At 38.2% G+C, this 20,222-nt stretch overlaps 1 protein-coding gene across 4 annotated transcripts in view; it reads left to right on the top strand.

The window, feature by feature from the left end:
• Positions 1-20,222, top strand: part of Sec24a (SEC24 homolog A, COPII coat complex component) — an 88,716-nt gene that overhangs the window by 51,106 nt on the left and 17,388 nt on the right. For all 4 annotated transcript variants that reach the window (XM_027949586.2, XM_071612065.1, XM_071612064.1 and 1 more), the window contains exons 17-22: positions 2,321-2,431; positions 5,156-5,331; positions 9,248-9,385; positions 11,760-11,864; positions 12,204-12,296; positions 14,575-14,678. In XM_027949586.2, the coding sequence (XP_027805387.2) occupies positions 2,321-2,431; positions 5,156-5,331; positions 9,248-9,385; positions 11,760-11,864; positions 12,204-12,296; positions 14,575-14,678 (727 nt within the window). The remainder of the gene's footprint in view (positions 1-2,320; positions 2,432-5,155; positions 5,332-9,247; positions 9,386-11,759; positions 11,865-12,203; positions 12,297-14,574; positions 14,679-20,222) is intronic.

The following is a 20,222-nucleotide window of genomic DNA, read 5'->3' as shown; positions in this document are numbered from 1 at the left end:
ACACCCCCAACCCTTTTTTGTATTTTATTTAGAGGCAGGGTCTCACTGAGTTGCTTGGCACCTCACTTTTGCTGAGGCTGGATTTGAACTTGCTATCCTCCTGCCTCAGCGACCCGAGTTGCTGGGATTACAGGTGTGTGCCACCACACCAGGCTTCCTAAACGATTTTATTTATTCATTTATTTCACAGATATTTATTGAGAATCTCCTATGTATTAAACACTGGTTTTTCAGTTGAAAAATTCCTTTATATAACCTAATTCTAATAGGCAATCAGATAGTAAACAGGATAAATAACAGTTGTTCTTTCAAGATAGAGTACACAAGAAAGTTCTCACAGAAGTGATATTTGAGTTAAGTTTTGAAAAAACTGATGATAAAACACTTTTTCTTTTTTTTTTTGTGGCACTGAAAATTGGACCAAGGGTGCTCTACCACTAGTTATATCTCCAGCCCTTTTTATTTTATTTTATTTTTAAGACAAGTGTCACTCAGTTGCTGAGGCTTGCCTCTAATTTGTGATCCTCCTGTCACTGGGATTACAGTTGTGCATCACCACACTTGGCTTTTTTTTCTTTTGAGATGGGGTCTTGCTATATTTCCCAAGTTGGCCTCAAACTTCTGGGCTCAAGTAATCCTTCCACCTCAGCCTCACAACTAGCTGGCATTACAGGTACATACTATGACACCTGACCATCAGAAAACACTTTTTAAGTTGTGATTTATTTGTTCCTAATTAATTTGTAATTTGTGTTTTAACCTAATCTGATGTGGGGCATGTTAATTTGCTATTTTATTTTAAAGATTTTTTACTCCTAACCTCTGTTAACACTCTCCTTAATTTTGGAGGAGACTTTCTATGTTATATGTATTCAATCTTTATAGCCCCTCCAAAATTTATGGAAAGTATGAAGTAAGGACACTTTAATAAAAACCTTTAAGAGGAATGTTCTGTATGATTATAATTAATATGACACACTATAAATGTAAAGTAAGATGGATTTCTGTCTCTAGGTACCATTTTTTATTTGATAAAAAACCCAGCTCAGTCCCTTTTCTGTTCATTGTAAAAATTTATAATTGATATATGGTAAAAGACAATTATTTTTATTTTGTTTTATTTTTTCGGAGGTACCCAGGATCAAACCCATGGCTTTTGTGCATGCTAAGCACATACCCTGTTCCTGAATTACTCCCCAACTGAATGCACCTTTTTCTTTTGTTTTTGGTTGGTTTGTGTTGATGTCACTTATTTGTTTGCAGTGCTGGGGATTGAACCCAGGGCCTCAAGTATGATAGGCAAGTGTTCTACCTGTGAGCTACATCACTGGCCCTTTTTCATTTTATTTTGAGTCTAGCCTATGCAACTTAGTGAGATCCTGAAGGAGAAAGGTGACAAGATTCAAACTGGTATTAAACTCTTTGGGTCTCACTAAGTTACCCAGGCTAGACTCAAACTCATGATTCTGCCTCAGCTTCACAAGTAGCTGAAATTACATGTGTGCACCACTAGTTCAGTTGAATGAACCATTTTGAATGTAAAATTCGCAAGTTTTGACAAATGTGTCATGTGACTATCACCATAATAAAGACATAATTGGTTCCATCATTCCCAGCATCACCCTTTGCTTTTGTAACCATTCTCTCTCTCCCATCCCCAGCCTCTGGTAACCACTGAGAGTTTTGTCTTGCAGGAGTGTCAAAAAATGGAATCATATATAGGTTGAGCATCTCTTATCTGAAATGCTTAGGACTAGAAGTGGTTTTGATTTAGAATTTTTTTCAAATGTGGATATATTTGCATATACATAATGAAATATCTTGGAAATAGGATCCAAGCCTTAACAAAATTTATATTTCATATACAACTTACATACAAAAATTTCTTTCTGTGATTAAGAAGTATAAAGTTTTTCTAAACTTTAAATGTCAAAAATAGGCTAAAATGTCAAAAAATAGGCTATAAAACAAGCAAGAGTAGTGATGTCTTATATATATTAACTCAGAAATTTTATTGCAAAAGAAGTAACCAGAAAATTTAGAAAGGAGATTTATAAAAACCTAGCATACTTATAACAAATTAAAATTTTTAAAAATTAAAAAAAAACCCTAGCATACTATCATTTAAATACAATCCCTGTTATCTATTTTGTAATAATATGAACAAAAAAAATTATAGTTGAAAAAAAGCTTTGATTTTCACCAACTAAAATTTTTATAGGTCTCTGCTTCCTATAATCCTACTTGGTTAAGTTGAAATGAGTTTAACATAATCTTTTTTGTATATAGTTGTGCCTTACTATTGTGTGTTTTCCCAAAGGTGAAAGAAGAATTCGTGTCCATACTTTGTGTTTGCCAGTAGTTTCAACTCTAAATGAAATCTTTCTTGGAGCTGATGTTCAAGCAATTTTGGGGTTATTGGCCAATATGGGTAAGAGTTGTTATCACTTGTAAATATTTTGCAAGTAATACCATTCGGCAAATCCACCTAATTTTGTTTTCTTTTATGTAACTAACTTTACAGGTTTCAATGTTTGGGTGATTGTAACTATTTCATTGAAAAGATCTGCTGCTATGATTTCACCCATTGCAGTTTACAATTCCATTATTTTTAGAAAGTTTACAGTTATAAAGTCATCATCACAATCTAATTTCAGAACATTTTAATCACCCAGAAAGAATCTCATGCCCATTAGCAGTTAGTGCCCACTCCTTCCTCCATCTCTCACTGACCTTAAGCAACCACTAAACTATTTTCTATTTATATTTATGTCCTTTGAACTAAAATAACTATATCTAACAGAATAGTTAATATTAATGCTTAACAAACTGTCGTGTGTATATATATATACACAATGGAGTGTTACTTAGCTATTAAGAAGAATGACTTTATGACATTTGCCAGTAAATGGATAGACCCGGAGACTATCATGCTAAGTGAAATAAGCCAATCCCCAAAACCCAAAGGTCAAATGTTTTTATTGATGTGTAGAAGCTAACCCACAATAAGGGGTGGGAGTAGAATAGAACTTCAGTAGATTAGACAAATAGGAATGAAGGGAAGGGAGAAGGGATAGGGAAAAAAAAGATAGTGAGATGAATCTGACATAATTTTTTTATATACATATATGAATACACCATGGTGTTCTCACCACCATGTATATCCACAAAAAATGGGGTCCTGATTAGAATAAGATATATTCCATGCTTGTATAATCATATCAAAATGGATTCTACGGTCATACATTTAAAAAGAAGCAATAAAATAATGAAAAATTAGTGCTTAATAAGGTGGTTTTTTGGTGGTGGTTGGTGGTCTTTTTTTTTATTTTTTGGTGGTACTTGGAATTGAACCCAGGCCCTTGCTAGGGAAGTGCTCTGCCACTGAGCCATACCCCTAGTCTCCTTCTTGATATTTTTTTCCCCTTTTCAGACATACAGAGTTTAATACCAGTTTGATTCTTGCCACCTTTCTCCTTCAGGAAAGACTTTCACAGGGCCCATTTACTTCAAATTTAAATCTACTTTATAACAGGAATAGTTACTGTTTTCTGAATTTCCTGTTGGGAAAATTTTCTTTCATCGAGCCTGATAGAGGATCCAGTCCTTACTTTAGTCTTATTATAATGTTATCAAAATTTGAAGATCATGGGGTGGACATGGTGGCAGATGCCTGTAATCCCAAGACTTGTGTAGCTGAGCATAAGGATTGCAAGTTCCAGGCCAGCTTGGGCAATTTAGCAAGACCCTATCTTAAAATTTAAAAATAGCTCATTGTTGACTATGTTCTCTCATGAAGTTTAATCCCCAGTACTGCAAAATACAAACAGTGGGCGTGGCACTGCATGCCTGAATCCTGGTGGTTTGGGAGGCTGAGGCAGGAAGATCACAAGTTCAAAGCCAGCCTCAGCAATTTAGCAAGACTACCTTAAAATAACAGTATGATCATTATTATTATAACAGTAATAAGTATCAGGCAATATTTATGGATTTAAAAAGAAATCTTCACGATAGTTTTTTTTTTTTTCTTTTCTTTGTCTGTGGTGCTAGGGATTAAAACCCAGGACCTCATACCCATTAAGCTTCACAATACCTTTTGTATATATTAGTTCTGCTACCATATTTGGTTGAGCCAGGTATGCACATTTTTTCATGTTTTGTCATCTTTCAAATCAGAGTTTATCTTGAGTTGATGAAGTGTTAAGAGTTGCTTTTGATAATAATATTTTTGTTTCCAACCTACATGTAAATTTTGGTCATAGCATTTAATAACATCATTAAATGTGTTTTTGATACCACATGGATTGATTTTAGTTGCAGGTTGAGGAGTCTTCAAAACAATTACATTATTTTTAGTATTAAGAAAAAAAATGTTTTTGGTATACAGAAACATGTATAGACAGTGGCATAATTGCTGGGCATGGTAGCGCATGCCTGTGATCCCCACAGCTAGGAGGCTGAGGCAGGAGGATCCTGAGTTCAAAGCCAGCCTCAGCAACTTAGTGAGGCACTAAGCAACTCACTGAGACCCTGTCTCTAAATGAAATATGACAAAGGGCCGGGATGTGACTCGGTGAGTGGTTAAGCACCCCTGGGTTCAATCCCTGGTACCAAAAAACAAAACAGTGACATAACTGATGATGAAAATTTGTCTAAATAATTTTCTAAAATAAAAACTCCATGTGACAGAAAAGCAGCCTCCCTTTTCTATTTAATTTCAGAGTTTTCCCCTTTCTCAGTGGTATAAACTAAAATGGTGGCTTAATCAATTTAATAGTAAGTAGTTTTTCCATTTTACGAAGAAAGGAATGTAGGCTCAGGAGGGTTGAGTTACTTGTCAAACTGGCATACAGCTAAGAAAACGGCAGATCAGGGCTGGGGTTGTGGCTCAGCAGTAGAGTGCTTGCCTTGCACATGCAAGACCCTGGGTTCGAAGTGGAATAAAGATACTGTGTCCAACTACAACTAAAAAGAAATTTCAAAAGAGGTTAGTTTGATTCTCCAGAGCATACTTTTATCTGTAAATCTTGGCTCATTATGTTTATAATAAATCAGAGAGAGGCTCAATATAGTTTTAAAAAGTTACCTCATCTATGCTTACAGTGCAGTTGTTAAATTTTGTCTTGTCTCTTGTCCCTGTCCTTACCTCTATTAGCTGTTGACAGGTCCATGACTTCCAGTCTGAGTGACGCCCGAGATGCTCTAGTGAATGCCGTCATTGACTCTCTTGCAGCTTACCGATCTTCAGTCTTAAGTAACCAGCAGCCTGGACTCATGGTTCCTTTCTCTTTGAGACTTTTTCCACTTTTTGTATTGGCTCTCCTTAAACAGGTAAGAAAAACAAAAACCAGAAACTAGCACAGTGAAAATGACAAAAGCCAAAATTTTTATTATGTGAAACACTAAACATTATTTAACTTTATGTCAGTTAAATTTTCTAAGGATAGAGACCTGACCTCTTATTTGAAACTTGAAAAGATTTACAGCCAAAGAAATTTAAGAATAATTGATTTAAAGCAAGTGCCTTGAGCATAAGAGATACTAAACATTAAAATGTTATAAAAAATTCAGTTTTCCAAAACATGAATCGTATATTTTATTTCTAGCACAAGAAGACACATATGTACTCCATGTTCTCACTTATACCTGGAACCTAAAAAAAACAAACAAAAACAGAAAACAGAATGGTGGTTATCAGAGACTCGGGGGTGAAGGGGATGGGGAAATATTGGTCAAAGTTAGACTGGAGGAATAATAAGCACATGATAGGTGTTGGATATGAACCAGATGGGATGATATATGCCTGTAATCCCAGAGACTTGGGAGGCTGAGGCAGGAGGATCGTGCATTTGAGGCCAGCCTGAGCAGTTTAGCAAGAACCTGTCTCAAAACACTGCTAGAGATGTAGCTCAGAGGTAGAACACTCATGGATTAATTCGAGGTACTGGGGGGGAAAAAGTATTCAAGATCATGGATTATTGTGTATTAGTCAGCTTTTTGTCCTTATGACCCAAGTATACAACAAAAACAATTTAGAGGAGAAAAAGCTTATTTTGGCTTATGGTTTCAAAGGTTCAGTCTCTGTTGGGCCAACGTTATTGCTCTGGGCCCAAAGTGAGGCAGAACATCACCTCAAAAGGGGATGGCAGAGGATTACCACATGGCAGCCAGTCCAAGGGGAAAGGGCTGCTGGGAAAACTCTTCTAGGACATACCCAGTGACATACCTCCTCCAGCCACACCCCATCTACTGCAGTTACCACCCACTTAGTCCATTAAAATAAGGATGAACCTATTAGGTTCTAGCTTTTATGGTCTAATCATTTAATCTCTGAATATTCCTGCATTAACACAGGAGTTAGGTGTTGAGTTTTCTTTTTGGTACTAGTTATTAAACCCAGGATTGCTTAACCACTGAGCCACACGCCCAGTTGCCTTTCCTTTTGTGATCCTGTAGCCTTTTTTTTTTTTTTTTTTTTAAGTTATAGGTGGACACTGTATCTTTATTTTTTATTTACTTATGTTTTTATGTGGTACTGAGAATCGAACCCAGTGCCTCACATGTGCTAGGCAAGTGCTTTACCACTGAGCTACAACTCCAGCCCCCTGAGGCACTTTTTATAGCTTTATTTATAGGATTTTTCATTTGACTCATTATTTATGTCTCCCCTGCTTGTTCTTTGTACCTTCTTTACCTCCCCCAAGAGAAAGAACTCTAGGCTGGTGGAATAGGCTTATTTGTCCCGTGTCCAGAATTATACTTTAAGTAAACTTCCCTTATAGATTTTTATTTTTATTTTATTTTATTTATTTATTTAGGTTCTGGAGATTAAACCTAGGGATGTTTTACCACTGAGCCTCATACCCAGCTCTTTTTATTTTGAGACAGAGTATCACTAAGTTGCTAAGGCTGGCCTTAAACTTGTGATCCTCCTGCCTCGGCCCCCCAGGTTTCAGGGATTACAGGCATGTGCTACCAATCCCAGGTCTTATAAATTTTTATTTAAAAGCTCATGTTAAGCCAGGCACAGGATAACAAATTTGAAGACATCCTCAGCAATTTAGCAAGACCCTGTTCAACCTCAAAAGAGAAGGACTTGGATGTAACTCAGTGGTAAAGTGCCCCTGAGTTCTATCCCCAATACCAAAATAAATAAAAACCTAGCTTCGTGTTAATGCTTTTTATTAAAAGCACTGATCAAAGACTGCTCTGGATCTTATTAATTTCTGTACTTTTTCACTTCTCTAGGTCTACCTGTATCCTGGTATGGTGGTGTATGCCTGTAATTCTAATAGTTGTAGGGAGTTGAGTTAAGAGGATCATAAGTTTGAGGCCAGCCTCAGCAACTTAGTGAGACCCTGTCTCAAAATAGAAAATTAAAAGGGCCAGGGATGTGGCTCACTTGTTAAGTGCTCCTAGTAGGTTAAATCCTTTGTACCAAAAGGAAAAAGATCTGCCTGTCTGGTATATATAATTTCTTCCAGGTGAGATAGGGAACCTACTATTCCTTAATTGGAATGACTTTTGAACCAAACACCTAATAGTAACAATTTTAAGGAGGAAAAGTTTATTTTGGGGCTCATGGTTTCATAGGTCTCAGTCTATAGATGGTTGACTCCATTCCTTGGGTCCTGATGTGAGGCAGACATCATGGTGGAAGTGTGTGGCAGAGCACAGCAGCTGGGAACATAGCAACTGGAAGCAGAGAGTTTTGTTCAACAAGGACAAAATATATACCCTAAAGGCATGCCCCCAGGGACCCACCTCCTCCAACCATACCCTACCTGCCAATAGTTACCATTTAATCCCTATCAGAAGATTAATTCATGATTACATTAAGGCTTTCATAACCCAATCATTTCACGTCTAGACTTTCTTGCATTTTCTCATATATGAGCTTTTGGGTGCCACCTCACATCTAAACCATAACATCATCTTTTATTTGTAGTAAGTGCATTTGTTTCAAAGCATAATTTCATTGTTGTTTCCCTCTGTCTCTTTTTTACTCCTTTTGATCAACTGGAACTTTTTAAAAACCTTACCTCAAAACTTCATTATTCCCCACAAAGCTCAATCACCAGTTAAATCTCACTGTAATGCTATTCTTTTTTTTTTTTTTAAGAGAGAGAGAGAGAGAATTTTTAAATATTTATTTTTCAGTTTTCTGCGGACACAACATCTTTGTTTGTATGTGGTGCTGAGGATCGAACCCGGGCCGCACGCATGCCAGGCGAGCGCGCTACCACCTGAGCCACATCCCCAGCCCTCACTATAATGCTGTTCTACTAAGCAGTTGTCCTCATTTGTATTACCATCATCATTGTTTTTTGTTTTTTTTTTTTTAATATTTATTTTTTAGTTTTCGGTGAACACAGCATCTTTATTTTTTATTTGTATGTGGTGCTGAGGTTCGAACCCAGTGCCTCGCGCATGCCAGGCAAGCGCGCTACCGCTTGAGCTACATCCCCAGCCCCATCATTGATTTTTAAGCTTTGGTACATTGCTTATTTCTCTAACAGTGGAAGAAACAATGATAGCCATCGTCAATTATCACCCAGCATTTATAGAGCACTTAATGGGTGTCATTGGTCCTTGATATGTGCCTTTATTTTATCTGTAGTGTAGTGTCATCCTTCCTGTAGTGTTAATCATTATGTCACTTTCTCTATATGGCATATAGAGTGTAGCTACCATTTCTTTCAGTAAATGTTGAGCACATTAATTAGCTTCATAGAGAATAATGGGGTTTTGATGGAAAGGAGTAAAAGAGATGACCCTATTTTATTGATTAGGAAACAGACACCAAGGAGATCAAATAACTTTGCCATGGTTTGTTAATTTCTTAAGACATTTAAATAAACCTATGGTCACCATTTAATACACTATTTAATTAATATATATATATATATAATTTTATATATATAATTTTAAGAAGTGTGTGACTTTTTAAAAAATATTTTTTTAAGATTTTTTAAGGGCTGGGATTGTGGCTCAGCGGTAGAGTGCTCGCCTAGCATGAGCGTTAGGACCCGGGTTTGATTCTCAGCACCACATAAAAATAAATCCATTGTGTTGTGTCCATCTACACCAAAAAATAAATTTAAAAAAAGATTTTAAAAATATTTTGATATTTTTTAAATATTATTTTTTAAATAATTTACACTAAATCTTCCAATTCTGTCAGAAGATAATCTTTTTACAACTAACATTTACAAAGTTCTATATTTTGTTTTGCTTTTTGTTATAGAAATCATTCCAGACTGGGACAAATGCTCGTCTAGATGAACGCATCTTTGCTATGTGTCAAGTGAAAAATCAGCCCTTGGTTTACCTTATGCTTACAACACATCCCAGTTTGTATAGAGTTGACAATCTCTCTGATGAGGTAAGATCAATTTCCTTTTTTAGTGGCTTTTCCTTGAAGGTTTATAAGCTCAATGTCATATTTAGTCTAGTACAGAATTACGGAAGGATTTGTTATTAAAATTCTTTATTTATATTGCTTGCTAGGTTTATGTAAAGAAATTTTAGAGCCAGGCACTGTTGCACATGCCTGTAATCCCAGTGACTTTGGGAAGCTGAGGCAAGAGGAGTTCAAGTTTGAGATCAGCCTCAGCAACTTAGCAAGACCCTGTCTCAAAATTAAAAGCTGGGGATGGGCTCAGTGGTTAAATGCCCCTGGGTTCAATCCGTGGTACCAAAAAATAAATAAATAACAAACTAAAAAAATGTTCAGTTTAGGGAAGCTCTGGAAAATAGTGTCAATCTGTTTCCAAAGACAAATCTCTAGAGCAGATCTAAGAAAGTATGAGATTATCAAATTGACCAGAGAAACCTACTTATTTATTTAAACAAATTGATCTGTATCTTGAGCATGAGATTATACCTGAACACCCTAGGTCAATGTTCAGTGTAACAGTGTCCTTGAATTAAAGAAAAAATATTTATCCAAGTTGTAATATTTTTGGCTTTTGATAGAAAATTTATTGGAGTTGAAGTCATAAATATGAAGTCACAATCTTTCTAAAATTGTGATCAAGTTTAGATATTGTATGTTGAAAATAGTGTTTTGGTTAAAACCTTTTAAAATATAAAGAATTTTAGATAAATTGTGAAATGTGAGGTTTTTGTTTTGTTTTTGCAAATGAAAACTCTTGTGAACATTATTAATTTATATTACAAAAATAAATATATGTATATATAACTGTAGATTAATCCTATTGGATTAAGTTCAGTTAAGTGTGTTTAATTAAGTAGGCTTTACCTTTTTTTCACATTAAAATATAACATCATGACAAATTAACAAAAATATCGAATGTAATTTATTATGTCTATAATATGGATACCACTAGAGAGAATCTATTAGACTTTAAGATTTAAAGACTCTGCATTAGTTTCATAGTTTCTGATCAGCCTTCTCTATATAGACTAGAAAACAGAGCAACTTCCTTTTCTCACCATCTGAAAAAGACAAAGCTCCATTTTCTTAGTTCACATGTGAAAATCTCTGGGGGAAATTTCTCAGTGGGTGTATCAGGGTTATAGTCTCTTCTGCTTCCCACTTTTCCCAAGGCCAGAAATTTCAAAGTACTGTGTTACTAGTATTGAGCTAAAAGCCTCATCACTAAAGTGAAAAGAACAGGTCTCTCAAACAACAGGGAGTGCAAGATGGGAGTGATGCTGAAAGCAAAAGCACAGAGTAATAATGTCCTTTACAAGTATACTTTCTTCCTGTCCTTATTTTCCACACTTAATTTTGTTTGCTGTACTTAATTTTGAATTCTGATGTATTTGTGCTTTTGAACATTAAATGAATTAGTATATGTAAATCACTTAGAACAGTGCCTGGCCATAGGCACCATATAGATCATAACTATTATATCACTACCTCCACCATTATTAGCATTGTTATTATCATAATCTTTATCATAATTAAGCATATTTAGGAGTTGGAGATGTAACTCAATGGTTTTAGTTTTTGGTGGACACAATATCTTTATTTTACTTTATGTGCTGCTGAGGATTGAACCCAGTGCCTCATGCATGCTAGGCAAGCACTCTACCACTGAGACACAACCGCAGCCCATTGTCACATTTGTTTTTAAAGCTAGTTAAGATCAGAGTTTAATTTTGGCTGGGTACATTGTCATCCACCTACCATCCCAGCAATTCAGGGAGTTTGAGGCAAGGGAATCACAAGTTTGAGATCAGCCTCAGCAACTTAGTGAGGGTCTAAGCAATAGAGAGAACCTGTCTTAAAAAATAATAAAAAGGGCTGGAGATGTAGCTCCATAGTTAAATACTCCTGCTTTAAATCACCAGTACCAAAAAATTAATAAGTTAATTTGGAGTTGGGCGCGATGGCACACGCCTATAATCCCAGTGGCTTGAGAGTCTGAGACAGGAGAATCACAAGTTCAAAGCCAACCTCAGCAACTTCAAGGCACTAAGCAACTCAGTGAGATCCTGTCTCTAAATAAAATACAAAATAGGGCTGGGGTTGTGGCTCAGTGGTCAAGTACTCCTGAATTCAACCCCATTATCGAAAAAAAAAAAAAGTTAATTTGGCTTTCTTGGGATTCACAGTGGCTTTGTTTAGATAAGTGGTAAATATTTCTTTATCATCTTCATATTTAGTTGTGAATAACTATAATTTGCCTAGTAAGGCCCATACTCTTGGAGGTAATGTTCCTTTTTGTTGTTAATTGTGACTGTATTTTCTGTACCTGAAAGCCTTAATCTTTTGTTTAATTCCCCAGGGAGCACTCAACATCAATGATAGAACCATACCTCAGCCTCCTATCCTTCAACTCTCTGTGGAGAAGCTGAGTAGAGATGGGGCTTTCCTCATGGATGCAGGCTCTGTGAGTAGTTTGACAACTCTTGACCCTTCTTCCTCTAACTAGTGTATCTTTTTTAGCATTTGGCTTCATTCCTCTTAATATTTCTCTTCTTGAACAGATGATGTACTCTTTAACCTACATATTCCTGTTGGCCATTTGCTGCCTTCACAGCCTCTGTTTCATGCCATGCATGAAATGTCTCATCCCAGTAAATACTGAATTGTTATTAGTTCAGTTACAGGCTGTACACTCTAAATATACTCATCCTTTAGATCTTTTAAAGCATACTAGGTGGTAGTGGTAAAGGTGAGTGAATAAACTATTAGGCTACCTCTCAAAATAATTTTATTCCTTTCACAGGTACTGATGCTTTGGGTTGGAAAAAATTGTGCACAAAATTTTCTCACCCAAGTTTTAGGAGTTCAAAACTATGCATCAATTCCACAGACTATGGTAAGATGCTTTTATTTTAGTGATTATAGATGACTTAAAGGATGCTTCACATGTGACAAAAATATGAGTATTCTATTTTGAAATCAGAAATTCATATTGTATATTTCTCCAAATGAGAAAATAAACCCACATTATGTTTCTTTCAAACTGAAAATGCTCTCATTTTACATTTTTGTCTTGTTTGTTTGTATTTTGAGACTAGGTCTTGCTCTGTTTCCAAGGCTGGCCTTGAAATCGTGAGCTTAAGACATCCTCCTGCCTTGGTCTCCCAAATAGCTGGGATTACAGGCGTGCACCACCATGCCTATGTTTTAATGGCATTCTTTGTCGCTTTGCATTATTGATTTGTCTGTTCTTATGTGTTTAACACAGTATTCTATTTTGAGGAGAAAGCATTGTATTTAGTTAATAATCAAAAAAGGATTTGCTGCAAATGGCATTAATGCATTGTGACATTTTTGGTTTTGACAAGTGATTTCTTATTTTTGGCAAGATCTTTTAAGCTGCTGCTTTGGAGAGAGAATTAAACTAATTTGCTGTACTGGTTTACATAACAAATAATAGGTGGTCATTGTTGGTTGAATTAATGTTAATTATTGAAAAAAGTAATAATGGGACTCTTGTCTGTCACTAATTGTGTGTTTTTGGACAAGTCACTCAGTAATCAGATTTGTAAAATAAGAATGCTCTTAGTCAGGCATGGTGGTGCATGTCTGTAATCCCAGCAACTCAGGAGGTTGAGGCAAGAGGATCACAAGTTTGAGGCCAGCCTCAGCAATTCAACAGAAACACTGTCTCAAAATTTAAAAATTAAAAAGAGTTGAGGATATAGTTTGTAGCTCATCAGTAGAGTGCCACTGGGTTAAATCCCCAGTGCCATGGGGAAAAAAATTAGAATGCTTTTGCTTATGGAGGAATGATTGAAATAACCCTTGATAAATCACTTGTAAAATGGATAGTTTTGAATTATAAAGTTAGAATTAATAATAGATCATTTCGGGGGGGCTGGGGTTGTGGCTCAGCAGTGGAGCTCTCGTCTTGCACGTGCAAGACCCTGGGTTCAATTCTGAGCACCACATAAAAATGAATAAGTGAAATGAGGGTATTGTGTCCAACTACAACTAAAAAATAAATATTAAAAAAATAAAAAAAAAAAAAAACTACTTGTGGTAGAGTGGTAGAGTGCTCACCTAGCATGCATGAGGCACTGGGTTCAATCCTCAGAACCACATAAACGTAAAATAAAGATACTGTGTCTACCTAAAACTAAGAAATAAAATAAATGTTATCTTTAAAAAACTATTAAAAAATAATAATAGATCATCTCATATAGTGTCATTTTTCAGTCCCTACTGCCAGTTTGTATCCAACTTTTATATATCAGGGTTCTATGACTGTTCATAGATGTCATTAGGGGTTTCATACATTTAAAAAAAGATTTATGTCAAGATTATAGCTAGGGGCCGGGTGTGGTGTTACATGCCTGTAAATCCTAGTGACTTGGGAAGCTGAGGCAGGAGGATCTCAATTTCAAGCAACTTACAGAGACTCTGTCTCAAAATAAAAAACAAACGGCTGGGAATATAGCTCAATGGTAAAGTACCCCTGATTCAATCCTCAGTACTCCCTTCCCCCAAAAAAAGATTATAGCCAGGATTAGCAGTAGCTTTCAGGCCCAGAGCAAAACTACTGGACTAGATGACCAGGTACTTTAAGTAATGAAGCAATAAAGAATCGTGATCTTTGTAATAACCATCTGAATGAACCAATTAATTCTAAATATCATAATAAAATGAAGAGAAGAGTTAAGCAAAATATACCTAAGGAGGTCTGCACCTGTTTTTGTAATTAAGGTTTTATTGGAACATAGCCATGCCCATCCACCTATGTGTTGCCTCTTATCTGCGTTAGTATAACAGCAACAGAAACAAAATGAACTCCAAGCTCTAAGTATTTAGTGTCTGGTGCAACAAAATCACCAGGTACTTAATAAACGTGGTTGTTATTTGTTTTGTTTCCTGATACTGAGAATTGAACATATGTTGGGCAAGTGCTCTACCATTGAGCTATATCCCTAGCCCCCACCTCTTTTTTAATTAGACTAGACTTCATTAAATTGCTCAGGCTGGTCTTAAACTTGAGATCCTCTCCCACTTCATACTCCCTAAATAGCTAGTATTATAGATGTGTGCCACCAACCCAGCAACATTAAAATTTGAGGAGCACTATAGACCATACATTAAATATATAATTAGAGTACATTGGTTTTATTTAACAGACAGACCTTCCAGAACTTGATACACCAGAATCTGCCAGAACAGTAGCTTTTATCTCCTGGCTTAGAGAGCAAAGACCATTTTTCCCAGTACTTTACATAATAAGGTAAGTCAAATTTTTCATTTGTAAAACAATTTGGCCTTGCAAGAACCTGTTTTGAATCATAGATATATGTGGCCTAATCCTAATGCTTAAGCAAACCTCTTAAAAGAATATGGAATTAAAATTGAAAACATTCCTTCTAAAAACTGGAAAAAGACAGGGATGCCCTTTTTCATCACTTCTATTTAACATAGGTCTTGAAACACTGGCCAGAGCAATTAGACAGATGAAAGAAATTAAAGGGATACACATAGGAAAAGAAGAACTCAAATTAGCACGATTTACCATCCATGTGATTCTATACCTAGAAGACCCAAAAAATTCCACCAGAAAACTTCTAGAACTAGTAAATGAATTCAGCAAAGTAGCAGGATACAAAATCAACACCCATAAATCAAAGGCATTTCTGTATATCAGTGACAAATCCTCTGAAGGGGAAACTACCCCATTTACAATGGCCTCAAAAAAAAAAAAACTTAGGAATCAACCTAACAAAAGAGGTGAAATACCTCTACAATGAAAACTACAGAACACTAAAGAAAGAAATTAAAGAAGACCTTAGAAGATAGAAAGATCTCCCTTGTTCTTGGATGGGCAGAATTAATATTATCAAAATGACCATACTACCAAAAGCATTATACAGATTTAATACAATTCCAATCAAAATCCCAATGACATTCTGTTGCTGTGGGTCCCTTGGCTACACTCAATCGCGGTGGGTGTGGGGGATGCAGAGTCAAAACACAAGACACCTGGAGCTGCTGAGAGCAGGCAGGTGACAGACCTCCAGTCGACCTCTTGCAAGCTCGTTTAATGCAGAAGTGATTACAATTGATGGACGCATTCTCCAGTTATACATAAGCGAACAAGGTATATAACATTTAGAAACCAAGCATCTTAGTTAGGATTAATACTGCACTATGAGGAAGCTCTAAATATTGCTACAAGGTGGAAAGCAGACTGGTAGGATTATTGTCCCTATGAAAAAAGGGCGTTATGAGTTGGGGGAATCATGCCCTGAGGCCCTTGTCTCTCTGTTCCTGGCAATGCTGACCTCAATCACTGAGGATGTGGTTTCTCAGAGGCTCGCTAGAGCAGAGCACCCCATCCTGCAGGTGTTCCTGTCAGGCCTGTAGGAGCATAGGTTTTCCTAGCACTTGGAGCTGCTCGTAGTTGTGAGTTGCAAATCTAAAGTTACTCCCACATTTCCTCCCTTTTTATTAAATTTGTAGCCAAAGGAGAACCGTGAGAAGAGAAGGAAAGGAAAGAGAAAAGCAAAGAAAAAGGGAAAAAACTACAGGCAAAGAGGCATGCAGAAGAGAAGGGGGAAAACAAAAACATTCTAACAGCCCTTTCCTTCAGCTGCCCTTTCCCTGTGGTCTAACATAAAATTAGAAAGTAAATCCTGCTGTGGCGGGTGGACAGCTGCTATTGGCCAGGTCTCTGTCTGCTACCTGGGTCCCGATATGAGCTGGGCGTGGGAAGCAAAGCAGCCATGGGGGCAGGAGGACTCCCTCAGAAGGGGTGACGGTTCAGGCCCCTGCAAAGTTGGGGGGGTGAGGGTCTGTGCCCCACCTCTGTTGGCCCCCAAGTTCTGTCCTGATGGCCCCTCTGCGACTGTGCCTGTCTTAGGTTGTTCCTTCCCTGAGGAATCTTACCCGTTTCTGACTAACCAGCCATTATCCAAGGCCAAACAGGGTGATGTGAGGTGTGTGAGTGAGGGAAAGGCATTGCTCTTGAGAGGATCAGTTCTCTATCTCCTTGGTAGCCAATGTCCCCATGGCCTCCATGCCTAGCATCTGCCTTAGGATCCCCTCACCTGCTGGCGGGGCCCTGGCTCTGGTCACAGGTTTGGGGAAACCCAGGTTTCTTCTCCAGGGAGGGCCCAGCTCACAGCACTGGGTAAGAGAGACATATGACATGGTACCAGCCTCCAGGAAGCTTCAACCTCAGCATGGGCAGGAAAGTCCAGGCTGCAGCCTTGAACAAATGGCTTGTGAGAATAGTGTCCCTCTTGGTATAATGCAAGAGAGTTCATCCAAGGACAAAGAGGAGAAAGGCCCATCTCAGCAGTAAGTCCAGTTAGGGAGGACTTTCTTAGCCCAAGGTAACCCCATGGATAGAGAATATACAAGATCCCTCCCAGTCAAATTAGAAATGAGGAGGTGTCCTTCCTGGAACAATAGGGTAGGGAGATTCTAGAAAAGGCTGTGTTCAGGAAGGAAGGAGAACTATAGAACCACAGAACCAGCAAACAGTAATCAGGTGAGAAAAAAGAAGGGATATTGGGACAAAGCTGAGAGACACAAAGAGGGAGAACTGTGGCAAGACTTTGGACCTAATCCCCCATAGAAAATTGGCCCTTAGTTGGTATCTACTTAGATCCAATCATAGCTGCCATCCACACAGCTGAAGGAGACTCCTTATTCTCTTTTTGACTTTCCTTACATGCATAAGCTATCATAGCTTGTTTAGTTTCTATTTTGTTGAGCCTTTCTTGGAAGCACCTTAAAAGAACATACATTAAAACAAGAAGAGCAATGCCAATGTCAGCAAGGATCCAATTAGCAGAGTGAATTAAAGCTGACAGTTTATCCCATAGCCGCTGTAGAAATGAGGGGTTAAGAATTAGATTTGCTCTGGTTTCGTTTAGGCTGAGAATCTGGGAATGCAGTGTCATAGTGAAATTTCTGAAAGCCATATCCCAAGGTCCCTTAAGTCTATTTGCTAGCTCAAGCTGATCTTCTGTTACATTTTTTACTGAAACAGGAGTTTGGCAAACATACAGAAATTGAGGACTGCAAGGTAATCTGACATTTAATTGAAGCATATAAATTTTTTCATCAGTAAGGTCAAACTGTTGTTGTAACATTAAGATACCTCCTTGCAAGTGCAGGTTTAGTCGCTCCTGGGTGGTCAGGGCCCTGGTGGAGAGCTGCACTACTTGATTAATGGCTGTAGCATCTGTTGTGGATTGGGTCAAAGCTATACCAGTGGTGGTAGCAGCTGTAACTTCGACAAGAGAGGCAGCAATAATAGCAGTGGTAACGCCAAAATCTCGCCTAACTCTGGAAAGGGAAATATCTTTTGTAAAATGAACCTCTTGAATGGAGGACTCATCCTCCGTTGGGAACCCCAGCATTCGGGATATTCTCATTAGCACTGCTGTCTTAATGGAGGAGTTCCAACAATTGGTCAACTCACAGAGGGAATTATTACAATTAACACAACCATTTTTGTGACTTTGAGTGGAGGTTACAAAGAAGAAAGATGGCTTAACACACACATGACCTCGAGTAGCATAGGTAGCTGAGGGATTTTCAAATGGCATCCATGGTGACAATAGGGCTGACATCTTTACATTTGTAAGTACCACATAATAATTGTTTGCCTAATTGTAAAAACTCTCCTGACAGTTTTTCTTTTGTATCTTGAGCATTTCTGTATGTCTTTTGAGAAGTACTGTATTTGATGAGAATTTTATTTTTTATCCTCCTCTTAAGTAGGGCCTGGACCAACTGATAAGCTCATCAGAGAGGAAATAGGGTTGGAAGAGGGGGAGGTAATCCCTCCAGGAAATCCCCCTTCAGGGTATGTTCTCACTGATATTTTTAAATCTTTCAATGGGCACCGCTGAAAGAAGGGTTGAGGTCATGAATGCAAATCCCTAGCGTTCGTGGGCATGGTAACACCAGCTAGCAAGTCCTTGGTAAAGACCACTCTTGCTTCCCCTTCCAGGGAAAGGGGCCAACAGCCCATGAAACCTCCTCTTCCGGACTCCCAAAGGATGTCATTATGAAAACAAATTGTATGTTTACATACTTTGTTTGCATCTGAGACATTATTCAGGATGGTAAAGGTCCATGTTGACTAACTGAAAGTGATAAATTCCAGGGATGTTGTGCTATTGGGTCAGAGGTCACAGGGCTTGGAATGAGACAATAGTGGCAAACAAAAAAGGCAAGACAGTATCATCTAGACCAACAGGTAAAACGATCCCAGGAGACGGAGGCCCCATCCACCATGTATGTACTTGTGGCTGGTGACAGAATAATGCACAATAGCATATACATGCAAAATAGCATATAGAGAGCCTTTGTCTGCATTGATGCATGAGAAAGGAAAAGTCCAGTTAAAGTCTCAGCAACAGCATGAGTGATTTTCACCCAGCTGGGTGTAATCCTTCCGGTTAGGTGCAGGAGAGCGGTGAGAGGTGAGAGCCGCAGTTGCAGTTATGCCCATGGGGACAGTAAGCTTTATGACGATGTCGGTCCGGGGACTCCTGCTGTCCTGAGTTTTGTCCTTGGGATGTATTCTGCAAGATTTAAGAGAGAAGTATGTGCAACATTCTGATCATGATTACATGGGTGTGGATTGCTCTCGTTTTTTTATTTGCAGTGGCATGAGTATTTTGCTCATTGAAGGGTTTTGCCGCTAGGTGGCGCCAAAGACCATCTGCTTTGCAGATAGTTGTCTGTGAGTGACAATTGGGGGCCATGCTTTGAAGTATGCCCACTTTGATCAGGCAGGCCAGCATAGGGCCTTGAGTTATTAGGCTGTTAGGCAGAGGCCCTTCTTTCCACATGCTTTCCTGTTAAGCACTCACCTGTGAGTTGCAGGCTATAATGGCACACATGAGCATGAAAAGAGTACCAGGGCTCTGGTCTCCAGTGGGTGACATGCTTATAGCTTGATCCGTCAGGATTTTAAGATCAACTCATGTTATTTTGTGTGTCCTCCAGTGGAGGGGGGGTCGCGATGATTTCCTCCTCTCCTTTTTTCGGAACTTGGATGTTAATGGCTGGTCTGACATTTCTTGCTGGTACCCAGATGGGAAAATACAGGTAAAGCCTCTACCCTGGGTAATTAAAGGGTGTGGCCCCCTGGGGGACTGGGGCCAGAGAAGGAAAGGAGCCCCAGTGCTTATATGCAGGGCTTATCCCATTTGAGTCAAACGTAAGAAAATTGAGGGCAAAGAGAGCATGTGTCAATGCAAGGTGAGGATCTGAGAATGTATGAGTACTCTTGTTTTTGTAATGTATCCTCAAGTGTCCGGTTAGTCCTTTCAATTATTCCTTGCCCTTGTGGGTCATAAAGAATGCCTGTTATGTGGGTAATCTTCCAGGACACTAGGGAATTCTGAAATTCCTGTGAGGTATAGGCTGGTCCGTTGTCTGTTTTTAGGAACCAAGGAACCCCAAGCATTAACATTGCTGCTTTCATTGCCTTTATGGCATTTGAGGCTTTCTCTCCTGGTTGTGCCATAGCATGTGTACATTTGGAGTAAGTGTCCACAATAACATGGACATACTTGAGCTTACCAAAGGAGGGGATGTGAGTGACATCCATTTGCCAAATTTTATTAGGGGAGAGGCCTCGGAGGTTTACTCCCTGTGGTTGTAGTGGTCCAAGTGGCACCAGAGGAGTGCAATTTTTGCAAGTTTGAACTAGATGCTTGCATTGGGTCATAGAAGGTCAGGAAACAAGGCCTTCAAATATTCGCAGACATGTGAAACTTAGTGTGGAGTATTCGTGCTTTCTCCAGGA

The sequence above is a fragment of the Marmota flaviventris genome, chromosome 5 (genome assembly GCF_047511675.1).
Source record: "Marmota flaviventris isolate mMarFla1 chromosome 5, mMarFla1.hap1, whole genome shotgun sequence".
Lineage (NCBI taxonomy): Eukaryota > Metazoa > Chordata > Mammalia > Rodentia > Sciuridae > Marmota > Marmota flaviventris.
Note: the sequence above shows the minus strand (reverse complement) of the source record. Positions and strands in the feature narration are given on the sequence as shown.